The sequence below is a fragment of the Salminus brasiliensis genome, chromosome 15, assembly GCF_030463535.1.
Source record: "Salminus brasiliensis chromosome 15, fSalBra1.hap2, whole genome shotgun sequence".
Classification (NCBI taxonomy): Eukaryota; Metazoa; Chordata; class Actinopteri; order Characiformes; family Bryconidae; genus Salminus; species Salminus brasiliensis.
Window position 1 is genome coordinate 4174585 of NC_132892.1, and position 24488 is coordinate 4199072.

The 24488-nt window shown below is 47.0% G+C and overlaps 2 protein-coding genes across 2 annotated transcripts in view; one reads left to right on the forward strand and one right to left on the reverse strand.

Annotated features, from left to right (window-relative positions):
* abcg2b (ATP-binding cassette, sub-family G (WHITE), member 2b) overlaps positions 1 to 11842 on the reverse strand; it is an 18032-nt gene extending 6190 nt beyond the window's left edge. Inside the window, exons 1-11 of the mRNA XM_072656752.1 lie at positions 7723 to 11842; positions 6066 to 6125; positions 4716 to 4833; positions 4204 to 4359; positions 3942 to 4099; positions 3341 to 3492; positions 3158 to 3241; positions 2501 to 2640; positions 2168 to 2319; positions 1121 to 1210; positions 915 to 1039 (exon numbers count right to left, since the gene is read on the reverse strand). Coding sequence (XP_072512853.1) covers positions 915 to 1039; positions 1121 to 1210; positions 2168 to 2319; positions 2501 to 2640; positions 3158 to 3241; positions 3341 to 3492; positions 3942 to 4099; positions 4204 to 4359; positions 4716 to 4833; positions 6066 to 6125; positions 7723 to 7889 — 1402 coding nt within the window. The 5' untranslated portion in view covers positions 7890 to 11842. The remainder of the gene's footprint in view (positions 1 to 914; positions 1040 to 1120; positions 1211 to 2167; positions 2320 to 2500; positions 2641 to 3157; positions 3242 to 3340; positions 3493 to 3941; positions 4100 to 4203; positions 4360 to 4715; positions 4834 to 6065; positions 6126 to 7722) is intronic.
* Positions 11843 to 12291: 449 nt separating this feature from the next.
* Positions 12292 to 20387, forward strand: hapstr1b (HUWE1 associated protein modifying stress responses b). The gene is made up of 4 exons (XM_072657519.1): positions 12292 to 12761; positions 13970 to 14050; positions 17766 to 18041; positions 19040 to 20387. Exons 1-4 carry the CDS (start codon positions 12563 to 12565, stop codon positions 19279 to 19281), a joined length of 798 nt encoding a protein of 265 aa, XP_072513620.1. The 5' UTR covers positions 12292 to 12562; the 3' UTR covers positions 19282 to 20387.
* Positions 20388 to 24488: the final 4101 nt, after the last annotated feature.

Sequence of the window (24488 nt, forward strand, 5' to 3'; positions counted from 1 at the left end):
GCGCCCGGGGAGCAGAGAGGGTAAAGGGCCTTGCTCAAGGACCCAACAGTGGCAGCTTGCCGAGCCCGGGAATCGAACCCACAACCCTGTTATCGATATCCCGGCGCTCTTAACCGCTGAGCCACCACTGCCCCTTAAATTAGCCTTCGAAATTAGAAAAAAAAGAAATTATATTTGATATATTTTTTGTTTGATTTGTTTTATTTTGTGTACACATATATATAAATTGTTTTTTTTTTACTTTATATATATAGTTCTACAAATAAGCAAAATTATTATGTCTTGAAAAATATCTGCATTATTTCTAAAATACATAAACTAAATTACATAAATTTTATATATATATATATATATATATATATATATGTGTACATAATATCTTTGCCCTCCTAGTGTTGGGGCATTGCTAGACTGCGAGTGATAGGGGAAGTTCATGAATTGGGGATTGGGTACCTGGCCTTTTTAAATTGGGTTACATTTATTCTTTTAAATTGTTTAATTGAAATAATAAAAAAATAAGTGTATATATTTTTTGTTTGTTTGTTTGTTTGTTTTTTATGTGTATGTGTATTGACTGGAAATGAAATAAACAAAGGGTCTCATTGGCGTGGTACGTAAGTATATCATTGCCTTCACTCAAAAACAATCAATCCATTTATGTCATTTTTTACATTTTGGCATAACGTGACTCTGGAAGTTGATCTTTACTTCATTTTGTCCTAATTCATGATAAACGGACCAATAGAAATGCTCCAAAATGACCTAAATGACTTATTGGAATCTTTTTACATTGACTACCATTAAAAGTTCAGAACGTTTTTACAACATTCAGACATTTGCTGTGTGGAGATACAGGGTTTGTGCGTGACAGTGACAACCCTCACAGGGATAAACAGACAGGGACATGTACTCACCCATCATGTAATAGGCGATGGCAGAGAAAACTAATATTGGGACGATGCGGTTCGGTACCAGATCTACAAACACTTTGGACAGGAAATACACAGAGGTCCGGTAATACCCTCCAGAGTTCTCATGCCTGTGAAACATACAGGGTACTCTTGTTTGAGGACATTTCAGACACTGTAAATTCATTCACTACTGAAAACGCCACACTCACACGAACAGCGCCCTCTCGTTGATGAAGAGCTCCACCGCTGACAGGTTGGCGAACACCATGTTGATGATGAGGAAGAAGAACGCTCCGCTTCTAAAAGCAGTAACACACACATGAGATGTAGATAGTGTGTTAGAGGAGTGTTTGTTTTGGAGGCGGTTGTCTAAGGTTCGTGAATCAGCATCCAGTAGGTTGTGGGTTTAAATCCCAGGACTGACTGAGCTCACTGCGTAGTGCCCTTAAGTTAAGCACCTATAGTTAAGCAGCAATTGTCCATAGCCAATTACCTAACCCACTCATTAGTACTCTCCTCCAACCACATGTGATGCTTCTGACACTGTGTAGGTGAACACTGACCAGCCACCGCCTCTTTTCCAACTGCTGCCGATGCAACGTCACCAGGCAACCAACGCGCTAGGAGGAAAGCGCCAGGTACCCAGCTCTGATGCATCGACCAGCAGACGCCTGTGCCGGCCAGCATCACCCTGCTAAAGTGATGCGGAGAGACAGAGAGAGCGCCATCTACCCACCTGGAGAAAGTAAGGCCAATTGTGCTCTATCAGGCTCCAGCTGCTGATGGTGGATGTCGGCTCAATGCAATTCTAACTACATCCAACCATGTCCAGTCCTAACCTTAACCCTGACCCAGGGAGAGATCAGTTTTGGGCCAGACTTGAACTAGCCCATGAAAAGACGTTGTTATGTAGACTTCGGCACATGAAAGTTCCTCCTTAAAAAGGGGGAACCTGAAGCTGGGGAAGCTAGCAGGTATCCGTGCTAGGCTAAAAGCGTCTGCTCCCTTGAAAACAAACTGGACTTCCTCAGCTGATTACCAAATGTGAGGACTCAAAACTCAGGGATGCTACATGCTCTTCAGATTGCTAACTGCACACTGTCCTGAGAGGACACAGAGGGGACAGCAGCGTTACCTGGTAAGACCCGGTCATAATCAGGGATGCAAGTTCTCCTTACGGTGCTATGCTATGCTATGTGGCTCCTGTGAGCAGCTGCAGTGACGTAAATCACCTGGAAGACTAGACGGGTGGGTACCTGTTCTGCATGGCTTCAGGTATGATGTGGGACATTTGGAAGTAGATAAGCCCCACCAGCACCGCGAAGAATATGTTCAGCACTATCTGAGCATAGGACGTCTGGGGATTCCTCGCCAAGTTCAACAGCGTCCTCCAACACACTATCTTCAGCTGAACACACACACACACACACACACAGACAACAGATAATTAATTTAGGGTCTGCTGTATCTGAGTTTCACCTCAGGTTGACTTTAGCTGCTGCTCTGTGTTTGATAACTGCAGTTCAACACCAGGTCAGCAGCAGCAGCTACATGCATAACTGGTTAATCATTGCACACGCTGCCTGTACCTGGTAGAAGAAAGATGTGGAATAGGACGGCGATGCTCCCTTTGCTGAGGCTGAGGAATCGGCCGGGCTAATGTGCGCCAACTCTTCGGTCACGTCAGCGAAATACTGAGAGTCTCTGTAGAGCTCGGCCAGAGATTTCTCTGCAGGAAAGACATTGACGGTCTGGTTACAATGGGATACGTTAGGCTGCACAGCAAGTGAGCAGGACAACACGGGCAAGCGTACGAGTCTGAGCCCCTTTGACGAGGGCCAAACTGTGATGGCTTGACGACTGGGTCAGAACACCTCCTCCAAAACATCAGGCAGGTTTTGTGGGGGGTTCCCAGTATGCTGTACCCAGTGGGCTGTGCCTACTGGTGAATAGGCCCAATGCTCACTGATGTGGGTGGGGAGCGAAGGCTAGCCCATCTGGTCCCATCACACCGGTGCACTACCATAGCCCGAACTGCTGAAACAGTTCATGGTGGCCGATGAGCGGCATGAGGTGGACCTACTGACCAACTAGCACCAACACATCCTACCCTAGGCCAGTTCAGTTATGCTCTGCAGGAGTCCCAGAAACGGATGGCTGTGGCATCGCCGAGGACCGAACTAGCAATATACACAGATGATATGCTTGATACTTAGATGGCTGTGCCATAATGTGTGATGTTTTACCGGTCAGCACTGAAGAAGAGGTCTCTCCGTTCGTGATGTCCAGGAAGAAATCCGCTGGGTTGTTGAACGCCTCACACTCGTAGCCTAATCAACAGCAACACCATCACACGCTCAGTCAGTTTTCCCATAATTAGCACTGGCTGTTCTACCTGTGTGTTAAGGAAATATACAAGTGTGTTTTACCCAGGCCATGAAAGTACTGGAGTGCCTCGGTGGCCGGGCCGGCGTAGACCATCTCTCCTTTATGCAGCAGAGTCAGGTGGTCAAACAGTCTGAAGATGGAGTAGCGTGGCTGATGAATGGAGAAAATGATGGTCTTACCAGTACGAGACAACCTGGGAGAGAACGAGAGGGCGGGGAAAGCATTAATCATAGAATACGATACTCTGGAGTGGCCTTACGTGAGTCTGAGGCAGGGGTGGGCAACGGGGGCCGGAGTCCAGCGAAGCTAGCTAGCTAATTTCCCTGCTCTTACTACAGACTTACTAGACCTGACAATTAACAGGTGAGTTAAATGCACTGTGCTTGAGCAGGAAACCGGCCCTCCAGGACTGGAATTGCCCACCCCTGGTCTAAGGTCATCAGGCCCAATGCTAAGCGTTGGCTAGAGGGGTATGAAGGGTATGACGTTTGCTGTGGATCCGTGGAAAGGTGTTCTTCAGAAGTGATGGTGCCAGAACTACAGATCCACCATTGGCAAAGTCTAGTGGAAAGCCTCAGCCTCAGATGTTCTGCCCACACTCAGACATTGTGGTGACCTGGTGTGGTGCTTTGGGGTGTGCACCTGTGCAGAAGGCCCATGATGCTGTTGGCCGTGTTGGAGTCGAGCCCTGTCGTTGGCTCGTCCAGAAAGAGGAGGGATGGGGATGTGATGAGCTCCATGCCTATGCTGCAGCGCTTCCTCTCTCCACCGGACACGCCTCTCAGAAACTCCGTACCTATCTGATGGCCAGAAATGGAGACAGATGGGTGCACTAAAATCATGAAATCTGAGTTGGACAACAGAAGGAACATCTTCGGACAGCGACGGTCATCTGGGCTACTACCTTGGTGTGAGCACAGTCCTCCAGCCCAAGTTCCTGGATGATGTTCGTCACTTTCTTTTCTTTGTCGTCGCTGGAGTAATTCTGCCGCGGCAAGCGCAGGTTCGCCGAGAACAAGAGGTTCTCTCGGACGGTCAGGGTGCCCATCAGAATGTCATCCTGATCGAGCAACAGAGAGGAAAGGGTGATGCCTGAGAACCACTTGCAAAAACTATGGAGGTCTGATCAGAGTGTGTACAGGAAAACAGTAAAGCAGGTAACATGTTCTCCAAAGTCCACTATTGACTAGGGTATACCCCAAGGGTGTATTTCTGGGCCACTTTTATTTTGAATAGACATGCTTTTCAGCTGTATCTTTAAACGTGGGGGTTTCACAGCTAGCTGACAGAGACAGACATGCACTAAGACACTAAGACAGATAAACAACACTTATACTATATATTTATATTCCGTTAAACTGATATTTACTTGTTTATAATATGAATAGGCCACCAAAATAAGTTTCACTGACTCACCTGAACAACATATGCCGACATAAGACGCAGTTCAGGGGTCACAACTTTGTTATCAACCAAAACCTGACCTGCTCGCAGACCACGGGGATCCTTCCTTCCGGCAATCACGTCCAACAGCCTCCATGCACATACAAACAGGGGTTTACTAAGTGTTTTTAAGTACGTATGTATACACACAGTCATATCAGAATATTATGGTGACCTCTTGGGTTTCCGAAAGCGCTACCATCCTTCACTGGTACCCTGCTATCATGCCCTTTTTTGAACGTCAGTCAGGTCGCGCCCTTTGCCCATGGCGATCATTTTGCACTCTGCTACAACTGACTGGTGTGCTCGCTTATATATTCGCTAGCCAAGGATGGTCATTCCCACTATTAGGTAGGTGGTCATAATGTTCTGATATGACTACGCAAGGTTCTTAACACAAATTGTTTACGAATGTGCAATCTGAGGGCTAAGACATTGGTGTGCAATAGGAAAAGTGTATTAGGGCGGATATTATGATAAATACGGTAATTTCACAAGCCTGTATACCACCCGGAAACCTTGTCGTTGCATTTGTATTGTATTGTTAAGGTATTCTGGGAATTATAGTGGTTTAGGAGCATTGCTATGGTAACTGGGGGAGGAGTTTAAAATGACTGAAAATTGTATTTCAACGAAATTCTGGCTTGAACATCTCGCTGATTTGCCAATTGGCACGAAACAAGGACCAGTAAGTGGAACGAATAGTAACGATTACTAAAATAAATAGCTACAATGCTAATTGACTAAACACCACTCCTGAATATCATAACTTTTGCTAGCATCACATTATTTCTTTTGTTTACTTCGACATTTACCATTAGCTAGCTACTGTATTTTTCATATTTGTAGTGGAGGCCTAGTGGTTGTCTGATCCTAAACACTGTATGTCTTTATTTTGTAAGGATGCTCCAGGCTAATCCTCTGTATTGGGTCTATTACAGTGTCCCTATCAAACTAAATCTACACAGATAATGGTGATAAACGTCGGTTGGAGAGGCCCCTGTAAACACGTGGGGGTGATAGCTTCACTAGTAAAATGGTGACCCCTGGTTCCCTTGTTTCCCACCACCACCACCGCCACCGTAACGGTTATGGTGCATTTGTTATGTAAACAGTGTGAACAGACCAGTGACCGCTCGGTATGGTACATTCTCGTGGTATCAGAGACCGTACTGGCTGGTGATAAGTGGGGTGAGGTGGACCTTGCCCACGGTTACAAGGGGACGGCCTGAAAGCGCCATAAAATATTCTGCAAGTTGTCTGTAAAACATAACTTTATTTATGCTTTTGGGTGTTTGGGGGCATTTTTTCACGGGTACTTACGATGTTTTGCCGCTTCCTGTAGCCCCCATGATCGCGTTGAGTCCTGTCTTCATGATGCCACTGAAACAACCAAACCCACAGCTTAATGAACACGAGCACTGTGCTCCACTTAAGACAAGAACTGAGAGACATTGAGGTCATTAATAATAAAATATGAGAATATGAGAATTTGCATATGTGCTTATATTATAAATATTATATGATATTTACAGGAGTCATTTTCATAAGGTATTATACAGTGTATATGTCCATATACTGTATATGCTGGATGTTTAAATAATATATATATTAACATACCTTTACCATAGGTATACCTTTACTAAATCAAACAGTTATACAAAAATCCTGTCTGCTTATATATGTTATTCTCATTATTATTAAATATTGCTACTGTCCTGTGAAAAACAAATATTTCCATTTATGTCCATTTTTAGTTTTCTCCATGGTTTGAACCCTGTAGCTTCTTCTGTACACTGTGTGAATAATTCTGGATGAATGGACCAATAGAAATGCTGTATTTTCTTTTCAGACGATTTTTTAAATCTCCTGAAAGTCACCATTTTGGAGATTTTTTAAATATTAAATATTATATATTAAATATATACACACACACATATATATATTTATCATATTAAATATAGTTTAATATTTACATGTATAACATTTGCATATATTTACGGCCATCAAGATGGACACACACACACACATATATACATATATATATATATATATATATATATATATATATATATGTATATATATAACCATATAACAAGATTCTGTCTGCTTATATACATTATTCTCAATACTATTAAATATGCAAGTTTACATTTTATATTTACACATATACATTATTTAACACACATATAACACGTATTTATATATTTTTTTCATAAATTTTTTTTACATTTTCCCCTGTTTTCTCCCCAATTTTGACCACCAAGAACCCAACCCGTACATACTCCCCGCCGCGTGAGTTTGAGAGCGCCATCTACCCACCCTGGGGAGAGCGAGGCCAATTGCGCTCTCTCTGGGCCTCAGCTGCCGATGCCTAGCAGCATGACCGGGATTCGAACCAGCGACCTTCTGATTCTCAAACAAATCTCATGGATAGCACACGATTAGCTGACACTGCTACCAGCGCTATGCTAAGTCTTGCTCCGCCCTGTCTGGTGTAGCTATAGCTGGTCCGACCTTGCAGAACATTAAAGAGCTTATTAATATGATTAATTAAGTATATTAATATTCCAGAATATGAAAGAATGAGCATTACATTCAAACAAGGTTGTGAGTGGTTAATGGTTAAATGCATTAGCCATCAGTCAAAAAGTAACAATGTTGCTAACAGTGTTCATTTATAACATTTGCAAGAAAATTATAGCATGCTAAGGCTAAACAGACAAAAAGCTACGCTAAATCTTATTCCCCATTACCCACTTTAGCGTGTTCACTAATCTCAAACATTTTTGACTTTTTGTCATAATATGAATCTAGCATTTGTTCTTAACATTGTGTCCGAATTTCATGATGAACGGACCAATAGAAATGCTCCAAGATGACCTGGAGTTCAGTCCTTTTCCATTGACTTCCATTGAAAGTCCAGACGCTTTTTTTCCTTCTCCTGTAAAAAACTAACCACGCCGCCACTTTCACTGACCTGACGTTTTTCAGGATGTCCCTCTCAGGTGCTTTCTTGCGGCAGGGACCCCGGCTCTCCTGCACCACATAGCAGATGTTCTGAAAAGTTAGCGCCGGCCCTGGCAGGTTCACGGTCACCCTCCCAGCCTTCTCACGGCCTACGGGCTCCATCATGCACACGTCCATGGCGTTGGGTGGAAGGAGCCGGGGATATAGGGGGAATCCGAGAAAAGCTTTGGCTTTGATGCCGCCCCCTTTCTCCTGCCTTTATGCAAGCAAAACCCATGACCGCTGGGTGAACTGGGTAATCAAAGTCCTGCTGAAAGTGTGTGTGTGTTTATGTGGGTGGATGTGATGCTACATCACCTGCCGCTTCATACCACAGAAATAATTTGCAGAGGGCCCTGCGTTGATAAGGCCTGAACTTTGTAATGCAGGCGTAGCAGCAATTAGGTTCGAGACATTGGCAGTCACGTTGCACTGTAGGCCCGCTAGGCCAGACTGATGATCATGATGGCAAATCATGGGGCTAAAATGTACGAAATCAGAGGCTGCAATCAAAGACAACACTCTTGGACCAGTGGGGGACCCCTAGTGGACATATATCAAGAAGCCAGGACAAGCTCGGCCTGCATGTACAGTACATGATCTACAGCAGTGTTCTTCAAATCCAGGCCTGGAGGGCCAGTCTCCAGCACTGTTTGCTAATCTCCACACCTAAACATACCTGGATCAAACTGTCTGTGAATTCCCAGGTGTAGTTGGTTTACGTGCCGGACGCTGGCCCTCCAGGACTGGATTTGAAAAACCCTGAGATACAGGTTTCCTTCCATTATAGAGGGGAAAACAGAACACCATGCATTTGAGCTCTTAAGTAACTTCCACCAAGGTCCTAGACCTTCATTAGCTTGTTAGGAAAGGCCGGATGCTGCAAACCTTTAAAGCTTTCGGACTCCTCAAACAATCAGCAGCTATGGGCTCCTCCAAGCAGCTGCCGAGTACTCTGAACATTAACGTAAACCGATGCCCTCAGAGCCGGAGATGGCTTTAAGTAGATCCAGCATGTTCTCGGATAGCTGTTTGGCAGAGGTCGGGTTGAGAAAGCTGTCCAGAAGAACTGCTTTGTGGGATTACCGGAAAGGCTTTTGGATGCAAAGGACTTTAGAGCCTTTAGAGACCTTAGAGGTAGGCCTCTACAGGTAGGCCTATACACTGTCAGCTTCCACCACTGGTTAGGAGACCACCCCAGCATTCTTCTATCTCTCCAGAGATCTGCAACCCATGACTTGCACTTATCCCCACTAACCACTTTATGGGCTCCACGCTTCTAATAGGTCCTTTATAGACCCATTAACTCGTCCATTATATCGTCAAGCAAAACCCGACAGCTGCATTCATCGTTTGCTCAGTTTATGACCAGATACAGGGATGCTGTTGCCCAGATGTTATTCTGGGGGCTGTTGGGCCATTCCCAGGACAGCCAGCAGACTGAGACTTGGTGGGTAGGGTGTTCATTGGTAGACTGTGTGGTCTTGGTACAAGTGTGTCAGCTGTAGCAGTGCTGTTGGGTTAAGAGTGGGTCCACCACCCAAAAGGGGTCCAGCTTAACCCATTAAACAGCCAATCATTTAAAATGTCTATAACCCCAGCAGTTTGCGCAGAAGTCCCTGTAGCCTTTCCGTACTAGAATGTGCTGGGCAGGTGGTCCTCCACGACCAGGGTTGGGAACCTCTGGTATGGCATATGGATGTCCACCAGGGTCAGTGATGGCACCAGGAGGTGTTAAACAAGGGCCTCATCTGAGTTGTACGCTGCATAGGGGGCCTAGATGGGATCCATGTGAGATTGAGGTGGGTTGTAACAATGGGGACCATTTGGGAAGCCCAACTGGGTCCCAGTAGAAAGGCATGTGCAGACCTACTCGGAGCCCATGCCCACCTGGAACCCACCTAACCCACGTTCCAACCATGAGCATGTTGGCTGGGAAGAAGTCCAGTGAAGATGTTAGGATGTTAAGGGTCCCCGAGCATACCCAGCTGGTTGGAGAAGCTGGAGAAGCTGGAGTTTCAGCTCCCTCTACTGGTGGGCAAAAAGACCATTCAGGTTCTGTGGCGGTCTACTGACAGAACCGCTTGGCCATTTCCCCTTCCTCTCTGATAGATCTCACTTGATGGCTTTTGAGCTTTGCCTTGGACTGGAACGTCTGCGTCATATCTGGAATAGCTTGAGGCATCATGCTTATATTATAACTGTGCAGCTCTAAGAACGATGGGATCGTCTTTTGAGTCTTGGTATCTCTCCATGGTTCTTCCTCATGCTCCTTCTGGTTCCTCCTCAGTGGTTATTTCTTTTGAATCCTTTTCCTGTCAGAGTTACGTCACCATAGTCCAAGAGGACTTCTCCTTTCAGTGACTGGTTCTTCTCAGTAAGTCTTCTATAAGTCTGTGAACCTCCAGGTGGTTCTTCTTCATGATCCTAGAGAGCTCTTCAGTTCCTCCTGTTCTTCCTGATGCTCTTAGAAAAGTTTTCATTGGGAGTCTTGGTTCTTCTCAGTGGTTCTTCCTCATGTTCTTGAGGGGGGTTCTCCTTTTGGGTCTTTTTTGTGTCTGTGGTTCTTCCTTAAGATCATATAGAGTCATATAGAGTTCTTCATTTTGACTTTGGATTCCATTCAGTTTTTAGGAAATTCTTTTTGAGTCTTGGCTCTTCTTAGTGGTTCTTCCTCATGTTCTTAAGACGTTCTTCATTTTAAGTCTTGGTTCTTCTTAGTGGTTCTTCCTCGTGTTCTTAAGACGTTCTTCATTTTAAGTCTTGGTTCTTCTTAGTGGTTCTTCCTTGTGTTCTTAAGACGTTCTTCATTTTGAGTCTTGGTTCTTCTTAGTGGTTCTTCCTTGTGTTCTTAAGACATTCTTCATTTTGAGTCTTGGTTCTTCTCAGTGGTTCTTCCTCGTGTTCTTAAGACGTTCTTCATTTTGAGTCTTGGTTCTTCTTAGTGGTTCTTCCTTGTGTTCTTAAGACGTTCTTCATTTTGAGTCTTGGTTCTTCTTAGTGGTTCTTCCTTGTGTTCTTAATTTCATTTTGAAGAACGTCTTAAGAAACAAACAAACAAGCAAATAACTCACCAGTCAAGCTCTCAGCCGTCAGTCTTTGTAGATCACCCGCTAAATGCTTACTTATCAGATGCCTTTGGCAGGATATTTACATAATGTATGCCGAGCCATTTCAGTCAATGTGCAGGAAATACAGCTTGCTTTGATCCCTTTTACCCATTTCCTTAGGTTCCTTAGGGCCTAGGATCATGTTTTTTTTTTGTTTTATGTTGTTAAAAAATGTGAAGTGTGAGTTTTGGTGCCACGTTTCTGAAGGTAAAGGTGCATGTATTTGTCACTGTATTATGTACAGCGAAATGTGTCCTCTGCATTTAACCCATCTGTGGTAGTGAACAAACACACACTAGTGAACTAGGGGCAGTGAGTACACACACACCCAGAGCGGTGGGCAGCCAACTCCAGTGACCGGGGAACAGTAAAGGGCCCAACAGTGGCAATCAAGCCCACAACCCTGTTATCAATAGCCCGGCTCTCTAACCACTGAGCCACCACTGCCCCTATGAACGAGAACATCCCGCAAAACCAGGGATCGAACCAGGGACCTTTAGATCTTCAATCTAACGCTCTCCCAACTGAGCTATTTCGGCTCAGATTCAGGCCTGTAGACGAAGTCTTTTCATCATCTATCATCACCACATGCTATTTAAGTGAGAAGTCCATTAACAGGATACAGAATATGAGATGTTAACATAATATAATGTCAAAAAGATAGAAATCGAGGGCCGATCGCAATGTTTTCAGCCCACAAAAAAGCATGTGTCGCTTGACTGTTCGTTTTGTATAGCAAATAAAGTGGCTGACCCCTGAGGGGTATTTCAGAAAGCAGTTAGGCAAATAACGCCAGCTCGAAAGTGAGGGCGGTCCAGCTGAACTTGGGCCACCTGCACTTCACCCCCATTTCACAGCAAACCCACTCTGAATGACTTTGTTTACATGGCAGTGTAGAAATTCTGAAAACGTGGTGGCCTCCCCCTCTGTAAGCATGTTCAGCTGTGTTGGGCCTCTTGTTTTTTTACAGCCAGCTGAACACCACCCTCTGCAGGCCATTGGATGTATCGCAACAGTGACTCCTAACAAAGCCTTTTTTTTTTTTTTTTTTTTTGCACAAAGCTCGTATTTCCAGTCGTTTTAGCTAAATTGTTCGTTTTAAATCTGCGTAATTTTTAAAACTATAAAATAATAATAATAATAATAATAATAATAAACGTGGCGATTATCGTATCAATAAATAAAGTTTGGGGCTTTTTAAGAAAAAGTGCACAAGAATGGGCGTGGCCAACATTGTTTTTCTATGACGGAATGGTGCACTGGGAAGCGCCGTCCAATCAGGAAGAGGCGGCCTGGCAGCAAACCACGCCCGAATGCGAGCATAGCCAATTATAGCGACGTGTGGGCGGGGCCTCATCCCGTGTTGTTTTCGCTTCGGCGCAGCGACGCCCCGCCCCCTCCCTCCTCCCTCCTCCCTCCTCCAGTGTTGTTTGTGAGCCGGTGGAGAGGAGAAGACGACGGACGGACGGACGGACGGACGGCCGTACCGACCGACTGACCGACTGCCTCCCCCACAGACAGACAGACAGACGGCCGGACGATGGCAGTCGAAGCCTAGGTCTCCAAACAGCTGTCGGATGAGGCCGCGGCGCAACGGTCGCCTTTAAAACAACGACGGTAGCTAAGATCGCGAGCAGACGACCGACAACCCCCAGTAGAAAGCCGGTGCGCGCGCCGTCGTCGTCGTCGTCGTCGACAGCGATGGAGGAGAAGAAGAAGGAGGAGAGCGAAGCGGAGATCCAGGAGCACGGACCCGAGCACTGGTTCTCCAAATGGGAGCGGCAGTGCCTGGCCGAGGCCGAGCAGGACGAGCCGAGCGAGGAGGACGTCGAGCAGAGCCAGCAGAAACTCTGGCACCTCTTCCAGAACTCCGCCACGGCGGTCGCGCAGCTCTATAAAGGTCCGCACCGGAGAGCCACGGCGGCGGCTGCAGGGAGCCCAGCGCCCCCGTTAGCTTAGCTTAGCATAGCTTAGCATAGCATAGCTTAGCATAGCTGATACGGCGAACAAAGGGCAGCGGCTAACCCGTCGGACTGATCGACTGACTGATCGATGGATCGATCGATAGATAGATATTAGCTACGTTACTATCGTGACTCGGTTCGTTAATAATCCGCCGCGCTCGAGTCTCGTCGTGCGAGCCGGGCGGAACCACGGTAACGGGCTCGCGCTTCCCGTGTTTACGAGGAGTGAAGGTCGCTAGCCGACGGCCGTCTCGTTAGCTAGCTGGCTAACTGGCTAACGATATTTCCGAGGGAAGCCGGAGTCTAACGGCTTGCTTTGGGTGGTAGAGGCTTTTCGAGACGGCCGGCTAGGCTAAACGAACGGACCGGGACCGGGACCGAGCCCACGAAGCCGGTTCGGGATGTTGATAGCTCGCTAGCTAACTAGCTCGCTGTCGTTTGGGGGAACAAAATGGCGAAGTCCAGGGAGGAGTTCCCCCTGCTGAAAACAACCCCAGGAGCAGCTCTGCTGGCCGGGCGCTTCTCCGCGGTCAGCCCGGGCTCTCCACACGGGGGCTGGGGGTTAGACAGAGGCGTTTAGGGACCGGGAGTGTTGTTAGAAACCAAGGGAAAGGGCGAGGAAGGCGGTGAATACAGCGCTGTTACAAAATGGCGAAGGCAGGATTAGCAGGCTGGGCTAGCCGAGGAGGTGGAGGTGGTGGAGGAGGAGGTGGTGGTGGTGGTGGTGGGCCCCGCGACTCGCTGAGGGACTCGAGTAGGGGAGGGTCGTTCCTGGTCCCTGGTCCCTGGTCTGCATATGTACTCTTAAATATCCTCCATGGGTGGTAGATAAAGCTGGGTCGGCTAATCTGACAGGCAGGGCTTCTCGTGGTGCAGTCTGTCTGATAGAGTAGCCGACCCTACGACTCCCAACAAAATGGCGTAGCGACGAGCCTCCAGACTGTGGTCCTCAGACCTCCTGAGGGATCCTCCAGCTTTACTCTTAGTTTTCTCTTAGTTCTGCTGTGGTAGGGACTATTCTGCTGAGTAAGCACGTCTGTAAACGTCAGGCTCATGAACACACAGACAGGAAATGGTGATGATGGTGGTGATGATGGTGGTGATGATGATGATGATGACCATCTCCTCTCTTTCCCCTCCACAGATAGAGTTTGTCAGCAACAGGGGCTTTCTCTGTGGGTTCCCTTTCAAAATGCTGCTACTGCCGTCACCAACCTCTACAAAGGTGAGTTCAAGTCCCTGGACGTGATGGGATCTACTGTTCTTCCTCTACATTGGGTGGATGAGGGGTGGTGGATGAAGGTGGATGAAGGGTCTACAGCTGGGATTGAGGGGTTGTAATCATCTTCTTGTTTCTACACTCATTGTCCAGGTAGTCCCACCACCACCACCCTGCTGGTCAATGCTCGGGACTGACGGCCGTCCCGTAGAGCTGGTGTTATGTGGGTGGTGGGTGTGTTGGTGTGTATGTTGTGCTGGTGCTCTCTTGTTAGGACTAGATGGTCCACCTTGTAGATGAAGGTCAAAAGAGAGAAGCTCTCTGGTCTGTTGCTGCACAGTTTGGAGATGCTGGTCGTCCTCTAGTCCTTCATCGGGGCTCCCAGGCCGCTGTTGGCTGGATCGGCTCTGGTTGGTGGACTGTGTTGGCAGTCCGGAGGTGATGCTGAGGTGTTCAAAAACTCTGAAAAGTGACCCGCCCACCCGCTATTGGAGGCTAATATCATGTAGTGGTGGTGTTAAAGCTGTGGCTGGTTGGTGTGTGTACATATGTAGGGCCCAAAGGAAAGGTGGTGTCGTGAAGGAGCTTGATTTTTGGAGGCTTAGGATGTGTGCTTGGTGTTGCGCTGTTCCCTGGTGGGGTACGTCCTTGGGCAAGACACTCACTACATTCGCCTACCGGTGGGTAACAAGGCTGCCGTCCCCGTGACCCACTACGGTTCGTTTTCCCACCACTCTGAAGATTTGAGCGCCGGCCAAATGCCACAATTGTAGAGCATGGTCCTCCCCAGATGTGGTCACATAGCTCTATCACGGCCACGGTCCCCCCTGCCTCAGCTATCCCACCAACGGGCAGTTTCTCAAACCCAGGAATAAGCCTATATGAGTGTTTTCAGGCGAGAACCTATGTCGCCTGTTGAGCGTCGGGCGGTATTTAAGCTAATGAACCCTTGCTTTGAGGGCTGGTACTCTTAAACTACACTAAGACTCTAAAGCTCTAGAAGGTCACTTCTGTTTTCACTTGAAATTACACCAAAAGGAACCACACCCAATGTTGTAAACACTAGAACTGCATCACCAGGAGGGATACTGATCTCGTGACTTTTCAGAGATTTTCAGGGAACTGTTGTGTTTACAGTACCTAGCAATCGATAACCGATATAGTTGACTGTCCAGCCTTGGAGAGTTATCAGTAATCATTAATATGTACTAGTGGACAGTTGAGATCGCTGGAGGAAAAGGAAGAGGTTTGCACTGACCCTTCCAGCCACCAAGCCATTTAATGTAGTGGTGTGTTTATTGTGTATACATGCTATTTACGATTAGTTGGCGCACTTCTGTACCGCAACATCCAAGTCAGACTGGGGAGTTACGCTGCTTTCAGGTCCACCTCGGAAGTTCGTACTTATGACTTTGGTCGGAAACAACACAAAAAAAAAAAAACACTGCAAAACCGGCGTGGATGAGGGTGAACTATTGAATTAGACTGCAGTGTTTGTGTTGCTGCTAAATGACCTATGCATTTTTTTTTTTAAATTTATTTCTGACACGTCCCAAATTTGGAAAGTCAGGCTTATTGAAAAAAAGTTTTAATGTTTCCACCCATACGTAAATATTTACGCTGTTTTCATCGTGTAAATACGACATTTCCGGCGTGACTTGATGGCAGCATTATTAGAGAAGTTGGTTGTTAAACATGGTAAACTAGCCTGAAGCTTCCTATCCCTCGTTCCTACTGAGTCTCCGACCTGAGACTGTTGAACCCCGTGACTCTTGGTATGATGGCCATTACTGAGGAAACGCCAGTGTTGCAGTTGGTTGATGCGATTCTATGGAATCTGCACTTGGCTCTCAAACTTGGTCTGTTTGGGGAATGCGTGGTTGATTTTTCAAGAATTTTTCAAATTCCAAAACGTTGTTCTGGGTCAATGGGAAATGGGGAAATGGCGACTCCTGCATCAGTTGGCAGCCAGAGGCGGATAGCGCCGTCTTTGGCACTGCTGTAAGCCGTACCCCGACTTTGGGACGAACGCTTGGGAACTTGGGTGCTTGTGCCAGACCGAAAAACAATCTGGGAACTGGAAGTTGTCTACAAGGACGTTATCAGGAGTGCCTGATCTGCTTCTGGATTGTAGGTTGGCGGTGTTCTTGGCGTCGTGATTGCTTTCATAGTTTTTGTGGCACCATATCAGGTGTTTCTGAGCTGGATGGGGATGCAGGACAGTCTTTGGTCCTTCAGTGGGCACCATCACACAGAAACGGTCCACAGAAGCTTAATTTTGTGTTCGTTGACTGGTTGATTGGGTAGAAGGTAGGAAGGAAGGCCTTGCTTCAGTGTTGGATTTAAGAGTTTACAGACAGGAGGGGATTTCCCAAAGCAGGACAACCTGGGCTTTTGACCTACGCTGGCTAGATAACAGAGAAGTCCTTCTTTGTAAAGCACCTGTTGATGAAGGCTGTATGGGGTTGCTGAGGCCACGAAGAAATGTGTCCTTGTCAGTTAACTTGGATTGTATTGAGAGTTCGGAAACAGGGTTGCCCTCAACGCTGCATGCAAAAGTTTAGCTCCTCGAGATGGATAAATAGAGATTTTAGCAACTTTAGCGTCTCTAAAAAGAAAAGTCCTTCATTTGCTGGTGTTGAAGTTCAGTCTTCAGTATGGAGGAGAAGTAAAAGTCTACCTCAGGCTATACGTCTAATGGCAGTACGGCTATTGCCACAATACGCAGTTAATGGTGTGTATCCTTTCAGCTCCTTTCAGTGGAGGCTAGCAATGTCTTATTTTGTCATTATGGCACACAGAGGAGGGGGAAACGGTGTCAGAAGCACTAAAATGGTTTAATTCATGGGTTAGAATTGGCTTAATTGAAATGTTTGTTAATTCAAGACCGCTAATGAACACAGATTCACTGGTTAAGATCAGATTCCCATTGGGCGTGACTGGAAATTTGCATTGGTTGTGAACAAGCTGTCCCCTACTCTTCCTGCAGGCCTGAGAGTTGACCGTCTGGTCAGCTTTGGTGCTCAATAGTTGGGTGGTTGTCGTAAGGCATCAGACCTGGTCCGATCCGAGTCAAGTACTTTGTGTTTCAATAAATAATCCAGCCCACAGTTTAGGTACGCTGTGCTAATCCACAACAGTAAACCTTTAGTAGCAGTTTCTGAAATCGGACTCATTTCTAATCTGATCTGCTTTGTTTGGAGCAACTTTTTAAACGACTGTTTAAAACTCTACAGTGTTTAATATCCTACAGTCCAGTCTGATTGTCCTGCCTGACCATTCAGCTCCCAGCTCCTTTAGCTACAAAACAAGCTGTCTGCTATTGCTGTGTCATGTTTACAGCGAGGCTCTGAGCTAACACTAAACTTTCAGCTCCACTTTAAATAACGCAGCTGTTGCACTCTGCTGTTGAAATATACTGAAGAATGAAGAGTTAGCATTAAAGGCTAACTTTAGCTTTGGTTTTTGGTACTGGTAATATCACCACACTTCTGTCTGGGGTAGTTTTCTAAAAAAAATGAGAAGTTTGTCTGGAGCAGCTGAGGGTCGTGTGGCACTCTTCAAACCTACAAGGTCCCGTGACCATATCGAGACATCCTACCTAAAATGCCTCAAATACCATTATTTTAGTAAATATGATGCACTGACTGGTCTGTGAACATGAGAGATGTTAAAAAAACATCCATGACTTAACCCCCTCCCCCCATCCCCATTTCCGCAGAGAGCGTGGAGGCCCACCAGAGGAGCTACGAGCTTGGCATTCAGATTGGCCACCAGCGGCGGAACAAGGACGTGCTGGCCTGGGTAAAGAAGAGGAGGCGGACCATCCGCCGAGAAGACCTCATCAGTTTCCTGTGTGGCAAGGCCCCACCCCCGCGCAACTCCAGGGCCCCGCCCAGACTGGCCATGGTGTCGCCCAGCCGGCCCACGTCCTCAGAAACAAGCTCGTCCGTGGAGACAGACCTGCAGCCTTTCAGGGAGGCCATCGCTCTGCACGGTGAGTTGAGGCACAGCTGCTGTATGAGCCATGCTACCCAAACTGCTTTCTGACCACGTAGACCGTACGATGGTGCAGGGGTGGGCGATGGGGTGGCGCATCACAATGTTACAGAAGCGAATTATCAGAAACATGCGAATAGCTCACACTTCACACCGTCCACTTCCACACCGTCTTGGACTCTCTGTAATGGAAAAAATGTCCAGTCGGTCAGTGTTCAGGTATACCCTTAACTCAACCTGAAGTCTGGGACAGAAAGAAGGTCCTGTGCAGTTTAACATGGAGCAACAGCAGAGATGGCATCTGTTCATAGCTGTAGTATTGTTAATGATCCAGGCAGGACACCAGGTTAACACCTGGCTGCTGTGGGAGCTCAACGTTCAGCTCAACCTCTTGGAGAACACCCCATACTTGGGTTGGTTTGGGGTCTGGTCACCACCAACCGCTCCAGAGTTCATTTAAGAGAGTGGACGTCAGACCAGCTGCCACCTACCAGTCTGACCAGCAGGCTCCCCACCTACCACCACCCATAGCAGACCAGCGGCACACCCTCCTACCACTGCTACCTGTTTAATGACCATGTTCAAACCTAAATGGACTCTTAACTATCTACACTATTAATATCACCATTATTAACTATCTACACCATGATTATTGTATTATGATTATGATCCAGTTTGGATGGACAGTTACCCAACCAATACAAATTCTCCCCATCACATGCAAAGCTCCCGAGGGTGAAGGCCGACACGCGCCTCCCTGGACACATGCGGAGTGATTTGGGGAGAAGGTCCTGTCCAGATGTCCAGAGATTACGTTGCTCGATCGTTCCCCCCTACATTATGTTGCGCTTCCTTAAGAACATAGGGCATCAGTGCAGAGGGTATTTTCGCTAATTGTCCCCCCCCCTCCCCCCCTGGGGGACACATCTGACAGCTTCTTTTCAGTTTCCTCACGTCAGTTCATAACCTCCTGTTTCTGCATGCCTTTGTTTCCAGGCCTAAGCGGTGCCATGGCAAGCATCAGTATGCGCTCCGGAGCCCCCGGCTCGCCCACGCACCTGAGCGCCAGCTCGGCCCCCGGGCGCCGCAGGAACGGCCTTCACGACGTCGACCTCAACACCTTCATCGCCGAGGAGATGGCGCTCCACCTGGACAATGGCACTCGGAAGCGCAGCTCCGCCCAGTGCAACGACGTCATCACAGACTCACCCACCCACAAGCGCAATAGGATGATCTGAGCTCTCGCGAGAAGGGGGAGGGTGAAAAAAGCGAGAGGAAAAAAAAAAAATGAAAAAAAGAGAAAACAAAGTTAAAGTAAAGTAACGGGATTAAAAAAAGAAAAGAAATAAAAGCGAAAACAAGCCACTCCTCAAGTCATCCTCCCATCTTTACTCTGGCCGACTTATTAAAATAAACGGCCTACGATTGGCCTAAAGAGCCCAGTGAGGTCACGACGGGAGGCGGAGCTCAGCGCAGAGGCCGAAGTGCCCTTCCATATGATTTTACGTCTACATAAACTACACAACATGCGCTCGCTCACACACACACACACACACACACACACACACAAGCACGCACACCGGCGTGTACCCTCCGTTTATGCGCGGTGGAACGTCCCGAGTCCGTACGGCCGCGGCCATTAAGGCAGCACTGACACTTTCTTTGATTGATTGATTAATCGGAGTGCGGGAGAAGGAGCGGCGTTTGCATGTGCAGATCTAAGGGCGGGGTGTCGCTCAGTGCTGATGGGAGGGCGTGTGCATGTGCAGGCGTGTCTAGCCGTGTCTTTCCGTGCGTGAGACTTTGTGTACGGCGCGTGTGCGTGTGCGTGTGGTTCCTGCCTCTTCCAACAGCGCCTGTCACTGCCCCAGCTCTCAGCTACCACACTGCGGCTTAAAGAGCGACAAAGGCTTTTTTTTTTTGTTTTCTTTTTCAATTTTAAAGTATTATTTACGATGTTATTTTATTTGTATTTTTGTTTCTGCCATCTCGTTTTGCTGCTCGAGTAGCAGGCACAAGTGCTCCGATAGCTGTACTTAACTCTACTGAGCACGACCTTGAATCACTTACTCTTCTTCTCTCTCTCTCTCTTATGAAATTCAGTCATCCTCTCTATGCGTTCATTCTATCATCCCTCTCTCTCTCTCTCTCTCTCTTTCTCTCCCTTTCCTAGCCTCCCTCCCCCCCCCCAGCACCTTTGTCTCCAGTGTAACATTATGTAATGTAAATAACTGTAGGTGCTGACATAGACTTGTGGTACATATTGTAAAAAAGAGCTGTGCAGAGACCATTGAATTGTTAATGTACAATAATGATTCTTGCATTAAAGAAATCAAGCTTTTAACTACCTCTTCTTCCTCATCCTCCTCCTCCTCCTCCTCTTCTTCGGACCCCCCTCCCCTCCCCCCACGTGCCGCCAGCCCACCTTATGCTCATCCTAGTCCTGTGATGCTACACCACGAGAATACTAGAAAAGAGTCGCTCCTGCTTTTGTTTGGGTGAACAGTTCCTCCACTGCTCCTCAGCTCAACACTGGGGGGCGTTATACCCCTCTAGCCCACGCCTGGCATTAGGCAGCCATTAGGTTTGTGTCAGTCTTCCAGAGAGTCCTAGTCTACTGGCAGTACCCCTCTCCACAGCTACTTAAAAGTAGCTGAATGCATTCCTCATAAGGGGTGTCCACATACTTTCGGACATGTAGTGTAGAGGAACCCAACCTGCAACATGAGTGCTTTGAATGTGGGCGTAACCATGTAGAAAAACTTGAGCTTGCAGCGTTTCTATTGGTCATGCAATGTTAATAACAGTTAATAACTACTACCAGATTCACATTGTGTTGTTTTTTTTTTTTTATGGAGATGCAAGGTTTCTGCACAACAGTGCTGTTGCCAATGATGATTAAAAGGGAGTTCAGTGGATGCTGGTGAAATGTCATGGTGGAGAAGCTTGTTAGTGGTGGTGGTGGTGACCTGTGATCGTAACCTGGAGTCACCATGACTTCCAACACTAGCCGAACCCACCGGTGAAGCCGCCGCCACCACGTGTCTCAGTTTTGTGTGGTCTAAGGGTGGTCACTCTGAAAACAGGACCCTCTTCAGGGATTACTTGGCTCTACAGTGTCCTGCATGTGCCCTTCCACTGTGACCGTTACGTTCTTGTCTGGACTTGTGAAACGTCAACGGTCGCAGTCCAACAACCCAGAGGCACGGGTGTGTTCTTGTCCACCCGTGTTTTTAAGCATGCAGCAGGACGGCAAGTGTGCGGCACAGCCGAACACCCCAACTGCAAAATGACTCGAGTCTGGTTCCGACGACCCAAAAGCACCAAGGTGGTTTCCCTAAAAGGTGGTTTCTACACTGGGCCGAAATTGCGAATGCATTCCTCAGCAACAACAGCGGCACCAAGCGGACTGACCGTAATTACGCCAATTACGTAATTACGCCAACCTTGCCTTCAAAGCCCTTAGCGGTATTCTGGTCTGCCTGCTACCTAAGGGGGTTCCAGGGACCACGTGACTAAGAGATGATGATGTTAAGGCCAGGATTTGGGGCCAGTGTTTGTGTTCGTGTCCTTTGGGCTTGACTGGGTCTAAACCATATCTAGCGACTTGTTTAGGCCCTTATTTTATGCATGTTTTATTTATTGTCAAAATGAGACTTTGAAACGCTCAATTTATCATTCCGATTAATCGGATAATCGACAAAATAATCGGCAGATTAATCGGCAGCCCCAGATGTCTTGTCCCATTCACCCCCATTGCCAACAATTCGGACTTGATTGGAGTGTTTTCCCTACAAATCAATTTCGGACCCCTGTTTCCATCTTCCAACCGTACATCCAATAACGACAGGCCCCGACCCACCTGACCTTTGACTTTTCCGTCACAGGTAGATTCAGCAGCTGTCGATCTGCTCTACTAAGTACTGCTGATGTCAATGTGTGATGTCAGCGCGCTAAACGTATCTAACCGAGAGCGGAGAAATGTGCTACGGTTCCCGTGAATCCAGGGTGAGGACCTGAAGGCCAGGGGGGGTTTCCCTGCAGGAACAGGCCCATTAAATGTGGCAATTAATCGGGTTTGAGCAGGAAAGTCGTCAGACTTCGCAGGAATCCGGGCCCTCCGGTACCGAAGTTCGCCACCAGTGCTATAGGGCATGTGTTTATAGAGCTGTCTGAAAGGGAATGCTAGCAGTTTTTCTAAAATTGAGCCTGTTTTTAATTATAGTAATAATAATAATAAATATTTGAGTGGTTTGGCGTGAAGCAGTTTGTTCTTAGGGAAACTCGGACTCGTGGTAGTGAATTGGTTTCAGCTAGTTTTGAGGAAAATATTTATTCACAGTGGAGGAGCACATGCAGAGTGATGTGAGGAAAAATAGTCCCAATTTATTGTTTTCAGATTTTTTTAAAATAAGTTTTTAACCAATAGTCTTGCAAAGGTGCACGTATTTGTCACTGTACAGCGAAATGTGCCCTCAGCATTTAACCCATCTGTGGTAGTGAACACACACACACACACACACACACACACACACTAGTGAACTAGTGGCAGTGAGTACACACACACCCAGAGCGGTGGGCAGCCAACTCCAGGCCCGGTGAGCAGAGAGGGTGAAGTGCCTTGCTCAAGGGCCCAACAGTGGCAGCTTGCCGAGCCCGGGAATCGAACCCACAACCGCTGAGCCACCACTCCCTCATATATAGCTATATAATATATAGAAATAGCTATGTTTGGACCCCTGATTACGTTCCCCAACACTGAAGAAATCTGAAGCTGTAAGTTTCTCTACACCGAAGCACGATGTCACACCAAACCCACCTCGGCCGCTGGATTACACAAATGTAGGAAAGTCAGTGGTCTAGTTTTCTTTATTATGAGTGTTTAATTAGTTACGTTGTCTGTTATTTGAGGGGGGAGGGGCATCTGAGACTCTAAAAACGTAAAAACTTCGGATTGCCAAAATAGCAGCTTTAAAAGAGGAGGGCTCCAGGTCAGTTTGGAGCATTTCTGTTGGTCCACTCCTCATGAACTGTTGACGTAATGTAAAGACGGCCAGACGATGTCAAACTGATGTTCGCCTGCAATAACTAAGATATAATTACGGAAATATTAAGAGCAGTGTTTGTGTGGCCGCTGGCAGATTTTGTAGCCCTTTATTCGGAGTGGTCGTTTGTACATGATTAATAAACTCGTCAGCAGCAGATCAGTGGAGCTTCTGAAGACACTGAGGTAAACAGAAGATGTTCTGTGGAACTCTAACCCAAGTAGACTTACTTCCATTAAACAAAACCTAACCCTGGTCCTAACCCTAACCTTAACCCTAACTCTAACCCAAGTAGACTTACTTCCATTAAACAAAACCTAACCCTGGTCCTAACCCTAACCTTAACCCTAACTCTAACCCAAGTAGACTTACTTCCATTAAACAAAACCTAACCCTGGTCCTAACCCTAACCTCAACCCAAAACATAACCCTGGTCCTAACCCTAACATCAATCCAAAACCTAACCCTGGTCCTAACCCTAACCTCAACCCAAAACCTAACCCTGGTCCTAACCCTAACCTCAACCCAAAACCTAACCCTGGTCCTAACCCTAACCTCAACCCAAAACCTAACCCTGGTCCTAACCCTAACATCAATCCAAAACCTAACCCTGGTCCTAACCCTAATCTCAACCCAAAACCTAACCCTGGTCCTAACCCTAGCCTCAACCCAAAACCTAACCCTGGTCCTAACCCTAGCCTCAACCCAAAACCTAACCCTGGTTCTAACCCTAACCTCAATCCAAAACCTAACCCTGGTCCTAACCCTAGCCTCAACCCAAAACCTAACCCTGGTCCTAACCCTAGCCTCAACCCAAAACCTAACCCTGGTTCTAACCCTAACCTCAATCCAAAACCTAACCCTGGTCCTAACCCTAACCTCAACCCAAAACCTAACCCTGGTCCTAACCCTAACCTCAACCCAAAACCTAACCCTAATCCTAACCCTAACATCAATCCAAAACCTAACCCTGGTCCTAACCTTAGCCTCAACCCAAAACCTAATTCTAACCCTGACCCTAACCTCAACCCAAAACCTAACCCTAATCCTAACCTTAGCCTCAACCCAAAACATAACCCTGGTCCTAACCCTAACCTTAACCCAAAACATAATCCTAACCTCAACCACAAATCTAACCATAACCTTGGTTCTAACCCTGGTCTTACTCCTTACCCTAACCTCAACCCAAAACCTAATCCTGGTCCTAACCCTAACCTCAACCCAAAACCTAATCCTAACCCTAACCTCAACCCAAAACCTAATCCTAACCCTAACCTCAACCCAAAACCTAATCCTAGACCTGGTCCTAATCCTAACCTGAACCCAAACTGAAGAACAGCACTTTCCCGTTCTCGTAGGAGAAGGCTTAGTTAGTTTTAGGCGAGAAGTCGAAGCAGTCA

Coding starts and splice junctions, on each gene's coding strand:
- hapstr1b (XM_072657519.1), top strand. CDS start 12,563: ATGGAGGAGAAGAAGAAGGAGGAGAGCGAAGCGGAGATCCAGGAGCAC. Junction 14,051..17,765: donor CGTCACCAACCTCTACAAAG/GTGAGTTCAAGT, acceptor CCATTTCCGCAG/AGAGCGTGGAGGCCCACCAG. Junction 18,042..19,039: donor GGAGGCCATCGCTCTGCACG/GTGAGTTGAGGC, acceptor CTTTGTTTCCAG/GCCTAAGCGGTGCCATGGCA.